A 22,199-nucleotide genomic window follows, 5' to 3' on the forward strand; every position below is an offset into this window, starting at 1 on the left:
TGCAAGTCAGAGCAATAGGACAGTAGTTAGTACAGCCTATTTTATAGAAGGGTGATCGTTCAAACCCTTTTAAGGCATGTTTCCAGGAAAGAGGAAAAGTTTGGATTTTTAAACAAAAATGAAACAAATGAGCAAGCATGGGTGCAAGTTCTGAAGCACATTCCTTCAAGACAATAGAAGGAATGCCATCTTGCCCATAGGCCTTGCTTATGTTGTGAGAGAGAGAGAGTATTTTTTGACTGCATGAAAATATATTTATGGGAGGGACATAGGATTGGTGAGGAAAGCACCAGAGGGAGATGGAATGTTAGAGCCATCCAGTGTGGAGTTAGAGGAGAAAAGAGAACCAAAAAGAGTTGCATTATCAGTCAGAGAGACAGCGATAGTATCATTAGAACAGAAAAGCGAAGGAAAGGTGGAGGGACAGTAGTTGTTGGAGACACTTTTAGCCAAGGACCAGAAAGATCGATTAGTGGAAGAAGATGAAAGGTCGTCACATTTCTTTTGAATAAAGGAATGCTTCGGTTCACGAATAACATGTTTGCAATGATTTCTGGCAGATATGAAAGCTGAATGTGAGACAGAGGAAGAAGAGTTTTTCCATGTCCGATATTTGGCATCCCTTGCACGAATGGCCGCAGAGCAGGAATTATTGAACCAAGAATTGATAGGAGAGATAGATTTGAAAGAGAAGGGGATACAAGGCTCCATTCCTGCAACAATAAACTCAGCTATATGTTCAGCAGAGATAGAGGCATCACCCAAGGAGAGGCAGTAGTCTTTCCAGAGAAAGTCAGAAAAGAAGTTTCGTAAATCCGTCCAGTCAGCATTATTAAAATGCCAATGCTGGTGTTTCATCGGAGCAGTCGGATGAGAAGTCGTGGTGGTAAATAAAGTGATGTTCACAAGATTGTGGTCAGAAACTGAGCACATGTCAATCTCAGTTAAAGTGCAATATTTGGGGTCATCAACATGCGAGTAAGAACTACATTTTCTCAAAAAATTTCCAGAAAGAAAGGACAAAACAAAACAACAAAAAAAAATCAACCAAAAAGTCAATCAGGTGAAACAATATATATACACCGTCAAAATAAATTTAAACAAATGAAGTTTTTATATTCCTTCACCAAAATACAACGTACAGGATCCATAATTTCAAATAAAAGTGTGAAGCACTTGTATTTCACAAAAGAGATAAATTAATGTGTCAAAGGAGGTCAAAATATTATCCACATAGAAAAAAAAAAAAAAAAAAAAAAAAAACGTGGAAAAACTGTTCAGAAACCTGGACAGTAAACCAATAAGCTCTAGAAATCAATCTAAATTGGATTATTTCAACAAAGATGGGAATGCAACATTTAACAAAACAAAGGACAAGTCCTTGTTCACTTCCTATGGCATATCTCCACGCTAAACCACCACCCTCAACGCATACAATTTTAATGACTAATCACCGATTCCCAGCCATTACCCTTTAACACTGTGTGGGATGCGCTCCACCTCAAACTGCACCAACCAAGCAATACAAGCTGCTTGCTTATAAACCTCCCATGGTTTTTTTTTCCTTTCTTCCAGATTTCAGTCACTTCCTGCCATCTCCCTTTGACCACAATAGCTTTCCATGGCTTGGAAATTTCCCATGTTGTCCCTGTTTGGGGCCCTATCTTTCCCCAACTCCAATCCTTTGAGGATACTCCTTGGATGAGAATTGTTAACCCCAGTCATACATCTGCTCTTCATGAGTGAAGTGGGCCTCACTGCAGGTCACCGTTTCAGCTGATCACCGATGACTAGTACTTTGAGCTCTTCTTTGGTGTACCCTTCCGTCGTGACCTCTTGCTTGAAGGGCCAGGTGCGACACTATGTGGTTGCTTCCGTTTCCTATGCGGAAAAAGGTCTTGGGAAGTGGAAACAACATGGGAATAACAAAGTGAGAGAAAGCATCAACACATGACCACACACAAATCCCATAAACACCATTTCACCTTTACCAATAATTATTAGTTTTTCAGGAAATGCAATAAAATGTGTTCGCAAAGGTAGTGCCATTCTATTAAAAAATGTACAAAAAGAAAAGAAAAAAAAAAACACAGAAAAGTCACATTTCCATTGAAATCCCTAATCTTCAAATCAAGACAAAATTATGAGCAAATTCGTTTTGTTACTTGCATGTTTGACTGTTATCTATTTAAGAAAAAGTAAGTAATTAAATGAAGACAGACAAGACAAACAAACAATCCAAGCAAAAATACCCATGGTATATTCCATTTATCATAGTACATTTAAACAAGTAGCAACAGGAAGCAAGAAGGACCCGATATTGCAGAGCAAATCAGTAGTTTTAAGTGGGTGAAGTTTAGTTTTGGAATACGAATGATTGTGATAAACTTGTATGTATGAGACTACACTATTTTGATTCCAATGTACCATACTCAGTCACAGAGCCCCGAAGCTACTTCCTGAGCAAGGGTTGTATGCTGGGTAGTTTGCCATTGCCTTCCCAGCAGTATTTAAAGCAGGAATTTGTCATGTGTTTATTGTTCAAGGTGCCGGCTATAGCTTGCCTACTCTTTGTGAAGGACACCATGGGATCTTTAACATCCACCAACTTTTGCCGGCAGAAGGAAATCCCGTTTAATGTCCATCTGAGGGACAGCATACACATTGATGAATCACTATGCCTGCGAAACACCGAGATGAGAGTTTATAGCTGGGGCCGAGATTCAACCCCAGGTGAGACAACTTGGAGCGAGTGTATGTACCTCGAAGCAATCCTTCCAGCCCAAAAGCAGTCTTACAGAAAGGAAATACACCGAGTGGTTTGCTATTGCTTTCCCAAAAGAACCTGAGTTTCAATAAAATGCTCTAAGGATCATAAAGATGCTTGCACGTAAAGCACATTCAGGATAAAGACGTGTGTATTTTACATGAATTAAAACTATGTCCACAGAAAATGGACAAACTTATTTGGTATGTGCGATATGAACCTTGGTCCCTTGCATCATGAGCTATTGGTTTAGATGGGAAAGCAAAACAGTCCAATCCTTAAACGTTAAAGGTGCAATGGAAAATGATTATGAAAAAGCAAAACAAAAAACAAAAAACCAGTAAAAAAATAAAATGCCCAAATGACTGACTGTCCAACGCTGGTATTAGAGAACCACCTCAGCGCCGTTGAGTCTGACATTTCACTCAGGCCGACTCGCAAGGTTTTCAAGCAGCCATCAAACTTCTAGACTGGTCTCCCATCTCTACTTTCTCCAACAACACATCCTGGGAATTCTTTCAAAGAAATTTGCTCCCTCTCTCATGCACAGATTTATCCCACCTCATCTTCAGTTGTTCTATCCTTCCTCCCACCCATGGTACACTGAAGCTTGTGGCGAGGCAGCTGTCCTGAAACAACTTGCCTTCGCCTCATGGAAGGCTAATCCAACTGAAGGAAATCTCAGTTCTTTCCACAAAGCTCGGAACAATTGCATGTCTACCCTGAGGAGAGCCAGGAAACAATATCTTTCTCATCTCAAGTCTGAACTCTCAAACCACTCACCCTCCTCCAAATCCTGGTGGCATATAGTCAAGTCTGTTTCTGGTGTATGTTCCCCCTCCATCCCCTCCCTTACGTGAAAAGGCTGAATGCCTAAACTCGGGTTTGGGACACAACATTTAGAAGCAAACACAATCGCTTTCTGTACCCACCTTACCCAGTCGCACCCAACTGTTCCTGGACTCTGTGTCCTTTACCCCTGACAAGGTGGAGAGCTTGTTGTCAGGCCTCAACTCCGATTCTGCAACCGGTCTGGACAGCCCACATGTCCTAAAAACCTGCTCTGCTGCTCTTGCTCACCCTCTCATTTGCTCAAGGTCAAATCAGCAAACATTACCACTCTGCATAAAAAAGGTGCAAAAACAGAACCTTGCAACTGCAGACCAATCAGCCTTCTCCCAATCATCAGCAAGGTTACGGAATCAATCATCGCTTCCAACATTAAATCCTTCCTCTTCTATAATTGCTTGATTTCAAATCATCAATTTGTATTCAGACCAGGTCACTCGACCCTGGACTTGCTGCTCCTGCTTTCCCAACAATGGATGGAGGGCCTCAATGCCAGACATGAAATCAGAGCCATATCCCCAGACATATTGCGTGCTTTCGATACAGTCTGGCACCCTGTCCTGCTCACCAAACTCTTCCTATGGTATCCAAGGCAATCTCTACTCATGGCTCACAAACTTCCTCTCCTGTCACAGTCAACATGTGGCCCTAAATGGAGTTCTCTCATCCCCTCTTCCTGTGCAGGTTGGAGTTCCTCAAGGCAGTGTTCTGGGCCCTGTGCTTTTTCTCGTTTTCATCAATGATCTCTCCGACTCTCTGGAAAATCCTCTTTATCTCTTTGCTGATGACTTCACCCTCTGCCGTACCATCTGTCATCCCTCAGATTAGCAAGCAGCAGCCTCTTCACTCTCTGCAGATCTGGATAAAAATCACAAGCTGGTCCAACACATGGAACATGTCTTTCAATCCTGACAAATCTCACGCTATCACAATGTTTCTCCGAAAGGACTGTCTGGAACACCCCCATACCCCCCACCCCCCACATACTTTCTCAACAATCCTCTTGAAGAAGTCCATTCATTCAAGGTTCTGGGTCTTACTATCTGCCTTGATCTTTCCTGGGAAAACCACATCTCCAAGCTGGCCTCCAAAGCCAGTCGCCGATTAGGCATCCTCCATCGTGCAAATTCCTTCTTTGGCATGCCTGAGCTCCTCACCATGTACAAAGCTGTCATCCACAGCCTGATGGAATACTGCTCTCCCCTTGGGCTGGTGCTCCTGCCTCTCACCTTCCTTGGCTTCACGCTGTGGAAACCAAGGCATTTGAGATCATTGGCATCTCCTGCAATGAGGGTGTCTTTGGGTCGCTCACTCTATCACCGCAGGCAGGTCAGTGGTTTTCGTCTTCTGCCGTCTCCTCTTCGGCCTCGCCCCCTCTGCTCTGTCTGCTATCTGTCCCACCCATATTTCCGCAGGGCGCTCAAGGTCCGCCAGCAACCCCCTCCTGGTAAAACTACCAAAATCAAGAATCACTGCTCACCTTCACACTTTTATTCCCCCTTTTCCCCACCTTTGGAACAATCTCTCACACACACTTCAATCCCACTCTTCTCTCCAGGTCTTCAAAATAGCTGTTCACCACCATCTCTTTTCTTCCCCCATTCAAAACCATGATCTTTTCTCCCCTCGTTAATCCATCTCCTTCATATTCCCTGCTTTCCTTCCTGAAAGTCCCTGTAGTGTCCATTTTGTTTTCCCGTGTATCCAAACCCATCCCTCTCCCTTCCACAGATCTCCTTATGTGTCTATTCCCAACTGTTTTGTGCTTCCCTCTCCCATCTCTCTCGTCTCCTGCTCCCCTTGTTATATATTCTGTGTGTTAGCTCTTATATTGTATATATTTAAAAAAATTAAAAACAAAACTGAATACGAGGTTGACATACCAGGATCTGGGTCCACTCCAACCTCTTGCCGGTAATACTCAGCATCTTGATCCTCTTCATCAGCAGAACTCTCTTTTTCATTGCTCTTTGCTTTGTTAACAGTTTTCTTCTTCCGTATCATCCCTGCAAGACTGTGAAGTCTGCGGCAGTAGGCATGAAAATAAAATGGAATCGTAAAAAATATTAAACAATCATCATCCACAATCACAAATAGTTTTTTCATGACCAAAGAAACAAGAATCTCCACTGGCTGCTATCACCTCAATAATCTATGCTAATAAAAGGCAGTGTGTGTGTGTGTGTGTGTGTGTGTGTGTGTGTGTGTGTGTGTGTGTGTGTGTGTGTGTGTGTGTGTGTGTGTGTGTGTGTGTGTGTGTGTGTGTGTGTGTGTGTGTGTGTGTGTGTGTGTGTGTGTGTGTGTGTGTGTGTGTGTGTGTGTGTGTGTGTGTGTGTGTGTGTGTGTGTGTCCTCCACAACTATAAAATTATAAAACCGAGCAGCCTGAAACTTTGCATGTACACTAGAAAACTCCAAGGAAGTGCAAGAGTGAAAACTGGGTGTTTGGGTTAATGAAAACACCCCTTTTGAAGATAATTCACAGCCTTATTTAATGATATCCTTTAGCAGGTGATCCTCGGCCACATTGCTCGTGATGGGGTCTGAAGGAGCATCCACGGTTACCTCGCTGGGGTCTTCATTCACCATTTTGTTTGGCCTGCTCAACAATGCCTCGACTTGGAAAAGCCTGCAAGGATTTAATGATGGTTTTATTTTTTTCCCCACTTTCCTCACTCATTATCAAATGCCTGTTTATCAGAGCTACGAATCGTTGGGTACATTGCAATGTTTATAAACGCCCAGAGACACCAGCGTTCGTGGCTTTATTTCATTTCCGCACATGCCATAACCTCGAGATTCTCTTAAACCAAGCTCAAATACACAATTTAAGCTCCAGAATTGAATTTTGCAGCAGGTCCGACTGCTAGAAAGTGTTACTTTGTCCAATTCTGACATGGTTTGATATTGCTACGGCTGTGGAAATTCGCAATACACCATAAAGGGTCCTCAGGTGAGATATATCGATAAGTTCATGTGTAGTTAGCCCACACATGTTGTTTAGAGGGAATATGTGTGATTCATCCGGGCTGCGACACTTTGAGTGAGCCATTTTTCTTTCTCTATCGTTATTTTGGACCATTAAACCACCACCTTCGCCTATTTACCTCCACAACTCCATCCCGCAAACATCGCTTCACCGCCATTCCCAAACGATGCCCGCCAACAACCAAACCACCACAGCAAACCCCCCACCACCTTCGCCTTTCTCCTTCCACAACCATCAACCACACCACCAGTCAACACCAAACGTCGTGCTGTCCAGGGCCCGTTCGGTAATTGATGCCGAACGCGTCGAGCCGCTGGTACAAATGGATGCCTTTTCAGGAGAGGAAAACGGATCAGGAAGGCTTCACGCTCCTTTTCTTCCATCCAATGACTGAGCATCGGGTGGCATGGCCCCGCCTCCGAACCCGCTGTGAATGCGTTCCCTTCAGGAGAGGAAAACGGATCAGGAAGGCTTCACGCCCCTTTTTGCCCGACCAATGGCTGAACGTCGGGTGGCATGGCCCCGCCTCCAAGCACGTTTTGATTCACAAATCTGCATACAGGCTCCTCCCCCGGTCTATAAAAGACGAGCACGACGCAGCTCGTGTGTGTGTGTGTGTCCAGGAAGGAGTGTGAAGAAACGTGTCCAGAAATGTGTCCAGCTCGTGTGTGCAGAAAGGGGTGCAGAAAGTGGCGCCGGTCGGAAGTCGTGTGTTTGCGGGGATTGGACGGCAAAGGGGACGGAGTTCAGAGTGGAGGTCGAGGGACAAGTCGCGGAGTGGAGCAGGGACGCAGAGAACGGGCTCAGGGGCGAGAGTTCGCCGGAGTCAGGTGTGGTCCCAGGACCCAGTCTTCTTCTTGCGTATGGCAGCTTTAGCTGCCGGGGTAGCTATCATTTCTTGGAAGCGTGACTGTGTCACTGATGCAGTGCCCCTCTACTACCAGTACACATTAGTACTCATTTAGCTGACCTGGGAAGGATGACAGGCTGAGTCAACCCCCTGGTGTGTTAATTCAGCGGCCAACAGGGCTTGAACTCAGGATCCTAGGATCCCAAGGCACCACCCTAACCACTAAGCCAACACCAGGCTTTTTTAGTCCGGTCAATCTTCCCTTTGTTGTTTTGGGTTAAGGAAAATAAACCCATTGGTTTTAGTTTTAAAAGCTGCAAGGGTTCTTGTGTCTCTCCTCACGACCCGTGCGCGCATTATCCGCCATAATTCAGAACATCATCTGAGGGAGTAAACCACCGGTTCAGCTCATCCGCCTAGCGTTAATGTTAACTGACCTGGACATGACAATATATATCCATCAGAAAAGTGGTTTTCATACCCTTTTTGTAGATGCAGGTGAAGATGACCTCCATTCAAGTAGATGAAAGCCAACCCAAATTGAGAAGTCTAATGAAAACCAGAATAAATTAAAAAAAAAAAGAGCGGATGCCAGTTTGGCAGAGCAATATTTGAGAACAAGGAAGCATGTCACTTTTAGCCTAACCCAACAAGATGTTTCTCAGTTAACCAGTCAACCTTTCTTCGGTGGGGAAGTCACAGAGTCTAGGTTGCATTTGGAAAGAAGGGAAGAGAAGCGAAGGTTGGGGTCTCTTACTTTGGAGGTAAATACATGCTCCCTTGTCACTTGCAGCCTGCTGTGGAACCATATGCAATGAGAGGTGATGAGGAGCATAAACTAGAGAATGACTTAACCAGGCACTATGGGGAACATGTTAGAGCACTCGGATTTTACATGAGATTACAATTATGCCCTGCCTTACCAAAGGCATTTGATGTGGGCCTTACAAGGATATCTTATTTATTCAATCAAATTTGTCATCTGCATTGTGAAGATAGGTTGTTCATCAACAACAGCATCACCACAAACCTCAGGGTTTCATGGCTGAGAATACCGGTGGGATGGGTGCTGGAGAGATTCAATGATGAACACAAACCTCATGCATTATACAATATCCAAATGCTGTACTCACCAGTACCCCTTTTATAATGTTGGCCAAATAGATCTTGCTTTACCCTTCAGCAAGACCAAAACAATAACAATCAAATCTACAAATATGATCGTTAGAACACAGCAATACATACTTGTGTGCCTTACGCTCAGCCTGTTTGCGCTGCACATTAGCTTCCTGGTGCTGCTTGCGTTGTTCTCGTAGCTGCCGCTTCTCTTCCCGTTTCTTTCCCAGCGTCTTCACTTCATCTTCGGTTCGTTGCACTGCAAGGTAACCGCATGATCAAGCCATACTCGCATTCAGAAATCTTGAAAGCCACCGAGTCACAATGTGAGATACAAAAGACAGTGTATGGTAAGGTCCGGCCATATATCGATATCCCGAAAAAGAAAAAGGGGAGGGGGAGTGGTATAATCACCAACAAATCGTATTTACAATCTTAAATACCGTGCAGGAGTTAAAAAGCCTTGATTCACTCAGCTACACCTAGAACAGTTTAACGTATGAAGTCAAGACGTACCAGGAAGTAAGTACAGCAGGTTTTAACTTTAACAATCAACGTCCAAGCACTGTACAAGCAATCACGTTTTTCTTTGCCTTTGTGGCTGGTTTTAAAGCAATTGCCAATTGGTTATTAATATGAATCGGGTATGCATTATTTAGAAAGCCGGTGCCAATTACTGACACGGCGATCCACGATAGTCATACCGGTATGGCGATTCACAATACTTTCAACCCTTTAACTTCAGCTACCCATCCATCGCCAGTCCCTCGTTCTTTAACTTCCAAACTAACTCATCAGTCCTCACGATCCTGCCCTTTTGACCTTTCAAAAACGAAATTCCCCATGGGAAACTTCCCTCACCTGAAACCACCCGTTTGGTCTTCAATTTCAAACCCCTTCCCTTGTCCTTTCACCTCCCAACCCCCACTTCACACATCAACTCCTTCACCCACCCACCCCCACCACTCCCCCATTCATTCCACATCTGAAACCATCCCTCCCAACCCTACCACATTACTAACTCAGTTGCCTCAGTACATTGACCCAAATTAATTACCCCATTAACTCATTACCTAGCGACTATAATATACAAAGGATCCCTCAACGTGTGCAAATCAGCGTGTACTTAAATAGATTCCTTTCTTTTCTTAAAAATTTTCCTGCAAAATTCCCCAATAGAGCCCGATGATTGGCGCAACAATTGTCATCGTGTGAGATAAACAGCAGCTGCTGACAGCTCATAGGGTGGAATTTTGAATATACTACATTGCCAAAAGTATGCGAACACCCCTTCTAATTTGTGGATTCGGCTATTTCAGCCACACCCATTGCTGACAGGTGCAGCATATATATTGTTGCGGCTGTGGAAATTCGCAATACACCATAAAGGGTCCTTAGATCAGTTATGACGCTAAGTTCATGTGTAGTTAGTCCACACCTATTGTTTAGGGGGAATATGTGTGATTCATCCGGGCTGTGACACTTTGAGTTAGCCATTTTTCTTTTCTCTATCGTTACTCTGGATCCAACAACCTCAAACCAACCAACGACAACGGCAAAAAAAAGAAACCTGCACGAGTGTGCGGGTTTGCGCACCCCTCTACGGTGCCAAGGCTGGCACGGGAGGGGGGGCAGGGCAGCTCCCTCCCCATTGGTGGAGGCCCGGCGTGAGGCGGTTGGAGTGGGGGCATGCCCCCTTCGAGAGCCTTCTGGAAACGCCTCGAAGGGAGGTGGAGCTGCAAATGGGGCGGAGCCCCACGCGGTGAAGGGTGGAGCCCCGCCTTACAAAAGGCAAACGGGCGCGAGCCTCACTCTCTCCCCGATTGTGGCTCATGTTGGCTGTAGCTCTCTCTGATCGTGACTCATGTTGGCTGTATGTATATATATATATATATATATATATATGTATATATATATATATATGTATGTATGTATATATATGTATATATATATATATATATATATATATATGTATATATATATATATATATATATATATATATATATATATATATATATATATATATATATATATATATATATATATATATATAAAACCGGGCGTAGTGGCGTGCGCCTGTAATCCGGCTACTCGGAGGCTTGGGTTGGAGGATCGCTTGAGGACGGGGGCTCTGCACTGGGCAGGGTGTAGAGCAGCCTGGAATCATGGCGAAACCCAAATCCTGATCCCTGTGTCGTAAGAGGCGACCAGGGTTGCGTCAGGAAGGGCATCCGGCGTAAAACCTGTGCCAAATCAGTATGCGGATCATAACGGATGATCCGCTGTGGCGACCCCTAACGGGAGCAGCCGAAAGATGAACAATATATCTATCTCTCTCTCTCTCTCTCTCTCTCTCTCTCTCTCTCTCTCTCTCTCTCTCTCTCTCTCTCTCTCTCTCTCTCTCTCTCTCTCTCTCTCTCTCTCTCTCTCTCTCTCTCTCTCTCTCTCTCTCTCTCTCTCTCTCTCTCTCTCTCTCTCTCTCTCTCTCTCTCTCTCTCTCTCTCTCTCTCTCTCTCTCTCTCTCTCTCTCTCTCTCTCTCTCTCTCTCTCTCTCTCTCTCTCTCTCTCTCCAAAAAGGCTCAGTCTCTCTCCTTGGGTCTCGCTCTCCAAAGCGTTCCCTTCCTCCTCTCTCGTTCCTGCGCTCGTGGCCCGGCGCGGCCTGTTGGTGGAGACGCGGACGGGAGGCACCGCAGTGCGGCCTGTGGTGGACCTGCGCGTCCGAACGAGGGGTGCCGGAGAGGGTTCGCCGGCCGCAGGGGAGGCCGGAACCAGGCGCGACCGCGCTGACGGTAGTAGGAGAGGAGGACTCGACGGTCCATGAGGGAAGTCACTTCTTTTTTCTTTTCGGGCTTTTTTATGTGTTTGTGGTGCCAGTCCGACATGTAAAACCTGTATAAGTGACTGTGCTGTAAATAATTGCCTTTTATTCGGTCGTAGTGCTTTCCTTTGTTCCTATTTGCCTGCTTATGTGTGTGAAATAAAAGTGTGCTTGTCCAATTGTTACCCGGTTTTGCTTCGTCCTTTCCTTTGTTGAATCTCCATCTTGCATCACGTAAGGGATTGATAGTGGGTGCAACATCCCGGTAATTAATCGGAACAGTCAAGGCCGACGATAACACCGCTTGGTTATCACTGTAGCACGGAACGGACCGCTTAAGCGGTTCGTGTCCGGAGTCGGCCTGTGGAGTGGTACGATCGCCCGGTCGACCATTCGCGCAGGTACTTAGGTAGATCGAATTTGGCGAGCAACCCTATCCTGCGCGGGTGGGAAATTGGCACGATCGTGGTGAGGTTAAACCCCCACCCGTGACTAGCTCCCGGCGTTGTTCCGAGAGGGTCACGACTGAATTGTCCGTCCCGTGGGCGATGTGCCGCGATTCGAGATACATGGCCGTTCGTACGCCGGCAGGCGCGAATTCGCAACAACACACACACACACACACACACACACACACACACACACACACACACACACACACAACAATAATAATAATAATAAAAAAACAAGCACACAGCCATGCAATCTCCACAAAAAAGCATTGGCAGTAGAATGGGCCATACTGAAGAGCTCGGTGACTTTCAACATGGCTCCATCATAGGATGCCAACTTTCCAACAAGTTATTTAGTCAAATTTCTACCCTGCGAGAGCTACCCCGGTCAACTGCAAGTACTGTTATTGTGAAGTGGAAACGTCTTGGAGCAACAACAGCTCAGCCGTGAAGTGGTATAACAGGACTGCCGAGTGCTGAAACTGGTAGCGCAGAAAAATTGTCTGGTGTCAGTTGTAACACTCACTACCAAGTTCCAAACTGACTTTCGAAGCAACAACAGAACAAGTACTTTTCATCAGGAGTTTCATGAACTGGGGTTCCATGGCCGATCATCTGCACACAAGCCTAAGATCACCATGTGCAATGCCAAGCGTTGGGTGGAGTGGCGTAAAGCTCACCGCCATTGGACCTGGAGCAGTGGAAACTCGTTCTCTGGAATGATGAATCACATTTCATCTGGCAATCCGACAGACAAATCTGGGTTTGGCGGATGCCATGAGAACACTACCTGCCCGAATGCATAGTGCCAACTGTAAAGTTTGGTGGAGGAGGAGTAATGGTCTGGGGCTGTTCTTCATGGATCGGGCTCGGCCCCTTAATCCCAGTGAAGGGAAATTTTAACGCCACAGCATACAATGACATTCCAGACGATTCTGTGCTTCCAACTTTGTGGCAACAGTTTGAGGAAGGCCCTTTCCTGTTTCAGCATGACAATGCCCCTGTGCACAAAGTGAGGTCCATACAGAAATGGTTTGTTGACATCAGTGTTTAAGAACTTGACTGGCCTGCACAGAGCCCTGACCTCAACCCAATGAAACACCTTGTGGATGATTGGAATGTCGACTGTGAGCCAGAACCAATCACCCAACATCAGTGCCCTTATGCTCTTGTGTGCTGAATGGAAGCAAATCCCCACAGCAATGTTCCAACATCTAGTGGAAAGCCTTCCCAGAAGAGTGGAGGCTGTTATAACAGCAGGGGGTGGGGGGGGGGGAGACCAACTCTACATTGTTGCGGCGACGGATACCGAAACACCAGCTTGTCACTCAGGGGGATTAATTCCCGGTTGTCCTCGGAAGAGCCGGACCTTGTGTCACCGCTCGCAATTAACGTTGTGGTACGGTGCGTTGTTTTAAAACCACGAACGCCACCCAGTTAACCACAAGGTCCAGTGTCCACAGTCTAATTATGCCGTTTAACTAGAAGAGGTCACGTGGTTACCTGAGCGGGGAGCGCGCCCTCGGCAAGGCACCGATGTTATCTCGATTAGATTTTAATTAGGGCGGCCGAGCGTTTTAACCGCTGGTGCGTGCTGACTATTTTTGGTCAAACCTGTGGCAATTACCTCCCAGTCTATCGAGGTTCGGACAATGCTAGACCAATGGAAGGAAAGGACAAACACGGACAGGTTGGAAGTTGACAAATGATTTATTAATAATAAAATAAATAAATAAAAAGAACTTTTTATTCTCTGAGGTAAATAAATGAATAAATTTCAAAACAACCGAAATGAATAATAATTACTCCGGAAAAATCAATCAAAATGCCAGGAAAGACAGAGAGCAGATGCTTATCGGGGGTTGACTTACTTACTGCTAAACACAGACAAGGGTACCCAGCAGATCATTCATGGAGGGGGAGGGGGGGAGAAGACTCGTCTCGCTCACCAGAGAGTAGTTGGCTGTGAAGTGAAAACGTCCTGAAATGTGTGCGTGCATATCACATCCGTCGCCAGCACCCAGCCTTGCTGTGCACCCTCTCACGATCAGCCTTGAACGCCAGTCGATGTCTGGGAGGGTACCGAGATCATTTGTTGTGGGTTTAGACCCTGGTGCTGCGACACAGGCAGCTTCTCACACTTCATGAAACTGGTGACGTCCAGTGACCCACACGGTCCGTTGGTGACTGACCCACGCCTCACGTTGGTGACCGACCCGTGCCTCACTCGTCGGCACTGCTCACCACACCCACACACGAACCACACGCTCACTTGCTCAAGCAATGGGAAGGACGAATTGTCTAGTTGTTGGCGCTGGTCAGACACTTAGACGTGCACCACATGCTCACTTGCTCGACACTTGCGGCTTGCACGCTTCTTCTCTCGCTTCTTTCTTGGCTCGCTTGCCCGCTTCTCTCCTCCTTTTCCTCTCTGGTTTTCTTTCTCGTTGTCTTCTCCCTCGTCTTACTTCTCTCGCCTCACGTTCTTCCTCCGAACAGACGTCCAATTTGTTTTTATATATGCGGCCGTCTCAGCGGGCGCAGAGTCTCCCCAAAGCTCACCCCGCCCAACTTGCGCACGGTTACCATGACGACCCGTGAGCTCTCAAAAAAAGGCGGGCGTCGGCGCTCGCGAAAGAAATACGTGCATAAACGTTGCGGAGGAACAATAAGGGCAAGCGCCGGCGCTCGTGAAAGAAATGTGTGTAAACGTGTCTGTCGTAAAGAAAAAACAAAAAGCTTCCCAAAAGAGAGGGGATCTATTCTTTACCCTTCTCAATGCATCACATTAGACATGGGGATGTGGCTAATCTGAACATGCATTTAAGGAAATAACTGTCTGAAGACCTGGATGTGTGGATGCATTCATCAGACCGGATTCTGAAATCCGTAACAATATTAACGCCCATGATTTTGGAATGAGATGATGGACGAGCAGTGTCCACATACTTTTGGCCATGCAGTGTATATCCGCTGTCCAGTCATGTGCCACTTAACGACGGGGATACGTTCTGAGAAATGCATCGTTAAGCGATGTAGTCATTGTGCGAACATCGTAGAGTGTACTTACACAAACCTAGATGGTATAGCCGATTGCTCCTTGGCTACAAACCTGTACAGCATGTTACTGTACCGAATACTGTAGGCAATTGCAACACACATCCATGATAGATGGAAGACGCATTCGTTTTACCTTTGTGCTGTTCATGATGGCCACGTGTGTTGTTAGTGGCTACTTACAAGTTCCTCTTGCATCGATTAATTAATTACAGAAAGGTGAATAAATAGCATTTGGATTTTATAAATAATTAATCATTGCATCAATGTTATAATTTACAAATGAAGAAATGAGCACCTGTCAGTTGTGTGATATATTTTCAGAACAGTGCGAATGTTTTAACAACATAAAAAGCTTCACCAAAAATTAATTTGCGTTTTAATTTTGACTGTAACAACAACAATTTATTCAGGGAATTCTTTAATTCAAAGGTAATTTACTTGCTTCAAGATAAACATGCTAAAAACGGGTCAAATAGGGTGAAAATAGGGGTGTTTTCGGATGTTAGGTCAACATTGAGTCAGCTTGAACGCTGATTTTCTTGAATCCCGATTTAGCGTGACCCCACTTTTTCGTGATGACATTTTATGGACCTCAACAATCACGTTATAACAGGGCCACACTGTAGTTTTATTTTATCATCAAGCATTAGGTACTGTACATAAATGTGCTATTATAGCACTATTATAGTACATTGTATGTGCTATTATAGTACATATAAATAACACTGCTATACTGTACTTTTTTATGACTGGCATCGCTACGACGGCTACGACATCACCAGGCAATTGGAATTTTTCAGCTCCATTATAACCTTATGGGTCCACCATCATATATGCGGTCCGTCGTTGACCGAAACGTCGTAATGTGGCACATAACTGTATTGAAAAAGGAGAGAAAAAAAAAGAACGTACCAGTATATATCTGTATGAGCCAACCTGAATATCAATATGGGGGGGGGGGGGTGGCGAAACCGATACTAACCGAGCAGAGTGTATGGTTTTCAACTTAAAGGCTTAGAAATCTAAAGTTTCTGACAGCAGCTTACCAAAGCTATGATATAAAGTTGCACCATCACAAAGACCCTCCTGGATCTTCACCAGCTTGAGCTGCATCCTTGGTCCGATCTGTTTTAAAAAAAAAAAATTCATTCATTCAAAAAAAAATGTGGAAATGATTCTGTGGAGTTAAAGAATCCTGAGCATAGCATCTGTTATTTCTGAAGTATCTGCTTAATTCAGCATACCATACTCTGTGTGCATAGATGCAGTATGTGTTGCATATGTAATAGTCTAATACAAGGGTCGGGAACGTGTGGCTCGCGAGCCAGGTGTGGCTCTTTTGATGATTGCATCTGGCTCGCAGATAAAATTGGAGCTTGAAACTTTGAAAGCCCAATATTTCTCGCGGAAGCTTTACCTATAGTTTGAATGGTGTCATGCTTCATTCACATGCAGGGCTGAACTTGGCAGAAGGAGAGAAGAAAAAAACCGTACATTTCGTACATTCCTACATTTCAGGACGAATGGGCCGAAGAATTCGCCTTTGTGGAGAGAGCAGGTTCTGTGGTGTGTCTAATTTGTAATGACAAAATTGCATCGATGAAACGGTCGAATATAAAGCGGCTCTTCGACACACGCCATGCTACCTTTGCATCAAAATACCTTGTGGGAGACAGCAGAAAGAAAGCGTGCCAAGAGCTACTGTGCAGGGTGCAAGCCAGTCAGCAGCAACTCCGCGTATGGACCTGGCAAGGTGACTATAATTCCGCTCGCTTTGCTGGATCTTTAGCAATAGTGAGGAACGGAAAACCATTCACAGATGGCGAGGATGCTTAAACGTTCATGCTGGATGTCGCCAATGAACTTTTTGATGATCTTCTGAACAAAGACAAGATAATCAAACGGATACAAGACATGCCTCTGTCGACAAGAACTGTTCATGATCGTACCATCATGATGGCAAACCAAGTGGAGGAAACGCAAGTGAAGGACATAAATACAGCGCCGTTCTTTTCCCTGGCTTTGGATGAGTCAACAGACTTAAGCCATTTGTCGCAGTTCAGTGTGATTGCAAGATATGCTGCTGGTGATACACTGCGCGAAGAAAGTCTTGCTGTTCTGCCAATAAAAGGGTCCACAAGAGGTGAGTATTTATTCAAGTCTTTCATGGAGTTCGCTCAAGAAAAAAAATCTACCTATGGATAAACTTATCTCAGTGTGTACTGATGGTGCTCCGTGTATGGTGGGGAAAAACAAAGGATTTGTGGCGCTTCTCCGTGAACATGAAAATAGACCCATCCTAAGTTTCCATTGCATTCTAGACCAGGAGGGACTTTGTGCTCAGATGTGTGATGGGCAGCTTGGCGAAGTGATGTCGCTGGTCATTCGTGTGATCAATTTTATTGTTGCACGAGCCTTAAATGGTCGCCAATTTAAACCAATGCTCGATGAAGTTGGAAATAACCATCACGGTCTGCTTTTGCACAGCAATGTGCGTTGGTTGTCAAGAGGGAAGGTGCTTAGCCGTTTTGCGGCTTGCCTGAACGAAATCCGGACTTTCCTTGAAATGAAAGGGATTGAGCATCCTGAGCTAGCCGAAACCGAGTGGCTCCTCAAGTTTTACTATCTCGTGGATATGACTGAACATCTGAACGAGCTCAACGTGAAAATGCAAGGCGTTGGAAATACAGCGTTATCCCTTCAACAAGCCGTGTTTGCTTTTGAAAACAAGCTGGAGCTCTTTATCATAGATATTGAAACAGGTCGTTTACTACATTTTGAAAAACTGAGACAATTTGAAGATGCATGCACAGCAAGTGAGCCCACTCAAAACTTTGATCTCCACCAGTTAGCTGGCTTCACATCCAGTCTCCTACAGTCATTCAAAGCACGCTTTGGAGAATTTCGTGAGCACACTCGTCTTTTTAAGTTCATCACCCATCCAAACGAGTGTTCACTGAACACAGCCGAGCTGAGTTATATTCCTGGTGTCTCCGTCAGAGATTTTGAAGCAGAAGTGGCTGACCTGAAGGCCTCAGACATCTTCTTCTTCTTTCGGCTGCTCCCGATAGGGGTCGCCACAGCGGATCATCCGTATGATCCGCATACTGATTTGGCACATGTTTTACGCCGGATGCCCTTCCTGACACAACCCTGGTCGCCTCTTACGACACAGGGATATGGTATACCTATTTTAACCGGGGTATACACCGGCCCAGTATACTGGTACTCATTTGGCCGACCTCGGAAGGATGACAGGCTGAGTCAACCCCCTGGTGTATTAATTCAGTGGACCAACGGGGCTTGAACTCAGGACCTTTTGGATCCCAAGCCGCTGCCCTAACCACTGCGCCAACACCAGGCTTCCTGAAGGCCTCAGACATGTGGGTGAATAAGTTCAAGTCACTGAATGAAGATTTGGAAAGAATCGCACGACAGAAAGCGGAGTTGGCGAGCAAGCACATGTGGACAGAAATGAAAAAACTTCAACCCGAAGACGAGCTGATTATCAAAACTTGGAACGCGCTTCCAGTCACATACCACACACTGCAGCGTGTGAGTATTGCTGTCTTGACCTTGTTTGGATCTACGTATGCATGTGAGCAGTCATTCTCACATCTTAAAAACATCAAGTCCAACCTACGATCACGTCTAACGGATGAAAGCCTCAACGCTTGCATGAAGCTTAACATCACCAAGTACCAACCAGACTACAAAGCCATCAGCAAATCCATGCAGCACCAGAAGTCCCATTAATGGTGAGTATTATAACAACATTATTTAAAAGAATAAATTCAGAGGCTTATTATACTCACATTTAGTTGAATTCAGTCTTAAAATATATTATATGGCTCTCACTGAAATAGATTTCCAAATATTTTGCTTTCATGGCTCTCCGAGTCAAAAAGGTTCCCGACCCCTGGTCTAATAGATAGAGGCATCTCCTGACCCCACGTAATGTTTCTTCACCCACCCACCAAGTGTGATCTTTGTAAAATGTTCCTTTCCCAAATCTGTCTCTATATGTTCACCATGGACACCATGGAGAGGCCTTAGGACCGTAGAGTGTGACCAGGATAGTGATGTGGTTCCCGGGCCTCCAATGTCGTTCTGGGCCTCTAAAATGTTCCTGGTTCCTGGTGCGTTTCTGGTTCCTGGGTCTCCGATATGTTCCTGGTTCCTGGTTCCTGGGCCTCCGATATGTTCCTGGTTCTAGTGCATTCCTGGGCCTCCGATATGTTCCTTGTTCCTGGGCCTCTGATATGTTCCTGGTTCCTGGTGCGTTCCTGGTTCCTGGTGCGTTCCTGGGCCTCCGATATGTTCCTGGTTCCTGGTGCGTTCCTGGGCCTCCGATATGTTCCTGGTTCGTTCCTGGGCCTCCAATATGTTCCTGGTTCCTGGAGCGTTCCTGGGCCTCCGATATGTTCCTGGTTCCTGGTGCGTTCCTGGGCCTCCGATATGTTCCTCGTTCCTGGGCCTCTGATATGTTCCTGGTTCCTGGTATGTTCCTGGTTCCTGGTGCGTTCCTGGGCCTCCGATATGTTCCTGGTTCCTTCCTGGGTCTCCTGGGTGCGAGGACCCTGGAGGCTTGATAGTTCATAAAAGAGCAAACAATACCGGTGTCATGCCACAGCCTGACCCCCGCCCATGGCATAGCGAAATGAACAATGGACCCCGCTCATTGGACAAACCGGCAGGGCCCATCAGGGACGTGCTCAGGGTAGACCGAGTGCCCCCGTCATGTCCCTGTGGGTCCCGAGTTGTCTCGCAAAGAAATCTCGTGTTTCGCTTGGTTTGTTTAGCGGGCACATTGTTCGGGGTTAGTTAAATTGAATTGGATCTCTTGGTCATTGCTTCTTATACATTCCAGACCTTGTGCTTTTGTTCCAATACAATTTACAAAGATGACTTGGTCTCTGGGTGGATCCTGTTCATCCTGACGGTTTCATCTAGTTGCTCTATGGAACCTGTTAAAGGTAAATTGGTTCAGATGCGAGTCACGTGGTCAGAGTTCACTTGGCCCTGATAAGATTGACCACGTGGTCGCCTATCAGTGCAGCACTCGCTCGTCTTTAGGACCTCAATCTGCACGGTAATCCCGGCTCTGGATGCAGGGATCCAGCAGCAGGAGGTCTCCGAGAAGGGTGACTGTCACGGTCATTTAACACGACTCACCGGATTTAAACCGGGCAACCAGTACGGTCTGGTGACTGCACCAGTATAATACATACTAGACATTAGCTGCATATGTGTGGTTACTAACCTCAGTGAGCCGGATAGCACTCTGCTCCGAGCAGGTGTTCCCTCGGCCAGCTACATGCTGTGGAAGCACCGTGATATTGTGCTCACCGTCTTGCTCAGCCTCGCTCTCAGAAAGGTTCACACCCCTGTAAAGGCAGCAACACACCATAACAACGAATTACAGGTTAGGGTGATTGAGATGCAAGGTTCAATCCAAAGGTGACTGCTGAATGGCTGAAGAAAAATGGAAGAGACTCTCACGTAAGCAAAAGTTCACTGATATCCTCTAAGCGCCCCATGTTAGGAAATCTCTTCTGTAGCAGCTTACTCAAGCCTCGACTCATGCCGGCTGGTACCACCCTGATGTTGCTGCAAGGTACACAAAGACAGAGTACAGGGAGCATCACCCATACAATACTTGTCATATTATACTTCCATTTAAAAAACTTTTCAAATCAAAATATATTAAATGGTGATAACAAACCATGCTAATAAACAACCATTGCAATAATAAAAAAAAAAAATAAATAAAAATAAAAATAAAAAAAAAACTTTACGACTTACTAATGACGTAGTTCAATTGTCGTTGTATCTGGATTGTAGTCAAACAAAACACATCGCTTGATCATGTTAAGTTTCACCTGCGAGAAAATTAATAAAACCATCAACTTTAAGATAGTCTCGAGACAACTGGAAAAAAGTTGAGGATATAAATTAATAAATAAAAATACACCAATTGAAAAAGGATCAGGACAAAACTGAAGGTGGCAATGATGACCAAAACAAGGAAAATGCTGAAGACCCTGGAAGCTTGATGAATACCTTGTGTACATTGATGGAGGGAAACATGTTCTGGAACATCGAAGCCATCAGCTTGGTGTGCATGCCTTCATGCCTGAAGTTGTTGAGGACAAGCAATGGAGGTAAGTGGAACTGCTCATCATGCATGCAATGCCTTTTAAGTGCTGACAACACGTCTTTCTGTAAACAGTACTGCAAAAGTGGGGAAAAAGAAGAAGAAGAAAATTTTTATTTAAAGGTGGAAAACACCCCTGAAAAAACAAACAAACAACAGCCAGCCTACAAATGATAAAAGTGTTTTATTTGCTTCATAATTGTTTCTCTCTGAGAAATATTTCTTCCCATGTCCTCCATTTCCTTTATACTATGGATATTAATAAAATCCCATAATAGTATTTCGAAATGGGAAATAATATTATCCCCACGCCATATCAAAACAAACAAAAACAAGAAGGGCACTCGGTAGAGCGCATACCTCCGCCACACAACACCTGATCCACGAGAACATATCGGGCCCAATCAATACATTTTTAAAATATGATGCCACATATCGTTTTTGGCCCACTCTCTCAATGGTGAAGAATCACTTTGAAAATTAAATAAATCAAGAATCGTTCCTCTTCTCCAATGGCTCAATTTCCGATCATCAATTTGGTTTCAGACCAGGTCACGCTACCCTGGATATGCTGCTTCTGCTCTCCCAACAATGGATGGAGATACTCTATGCCGGATATGAAGTCAGAGCCGTATCCCTGGACATATCATGTGCTTTTGACATGATCTGGCACCCTGCCCTACTCACCAAACTCTCTTCCTATGGTATCCAAGGGCATCTCCACTCATGGCTCACAGACTGCCTCTCCTGTCACAGTCAACGTGTGGCCCTAAATGGAGTTCTTTCAACCCCTCTTCCTGTCCAGGCTGGAGTTCTTTTTCATCAATGATCTCTCCGACTCTCTGGAAAATCCTCTTTATCTCTTTGCTAATGACTCCACCCTCTGCCGTACCATCTGTCATCCCTCAGACCGGCAAGCAGCAGCTTCTTCACTCACTGCAGATCTGGATAAAATCACAAACTGGTCCAACACGTGGAACATGTCTTTCAATGCGGACAAATCTCACTCTCTCACGATGTCTCTCCGAAAGGACCATTTAGAATAACCCCCCCATCCACTTTCTCAACAATCCTCTGGAAGAAGTCCTTTCTTTCAAGCTTCTGGGTCTCACTATCTGCCATGACCTTTCCTGGGAAAGTC

General features: G+C 45.3%; 1 protein-coding gene across 1 annotated transcript in view; it reads right to left on the reverse strand.

Moving 5' to 3' along the window:
• Positions 1-1,091: 1,091 nt before the first annotated feature.
• PPAN (peter pan homolog) overlaps positions 1,092-22,199 on the reverse strand; it is a 41,717-nt gene continuing 20,609 nt past the window's right edge. The window contains 9 exon segments of the mRNA XM_085882450.1: positions 1,092-1,808; positions 1,810-1,897; positions 5,500-5,639; positions 8,700-8,829; positions 15,948-16,026; positions 20,165-20,288; positions 20,404-20,511; positions 20,707-20,783; positions 20,965-21,135. Of these exon segments, the coding sequence (XP_085738576.1) occupies positions 1,781-1,808; positions 1,810-1,897; positions 5,500-5,639; positions 8,700-8,829; positions 15,948-16,026; positions 20,165-20,288; positions 20,404-20,511; positions 20,707-20,783; positions 20,965-21,135 (945 nt within the window). The 3' untranslated portion in view covers positions 1,092-1,780.

Source organism: Eptatretus burgeri, chromosome 5 (genome assembly GCF_056783735.1).
Source record: "Eptatretus burgeri isolate ZD-2024b chromosome 5, Ebu_testis_v1, whole genome shotgun sequence".
Lineage (NCBI taxonomy): Eukaryota > Metazoa > Chordata > Myxini > Myxiniformes > Myxinidae > Eptatretus > Eptatretus burgeri.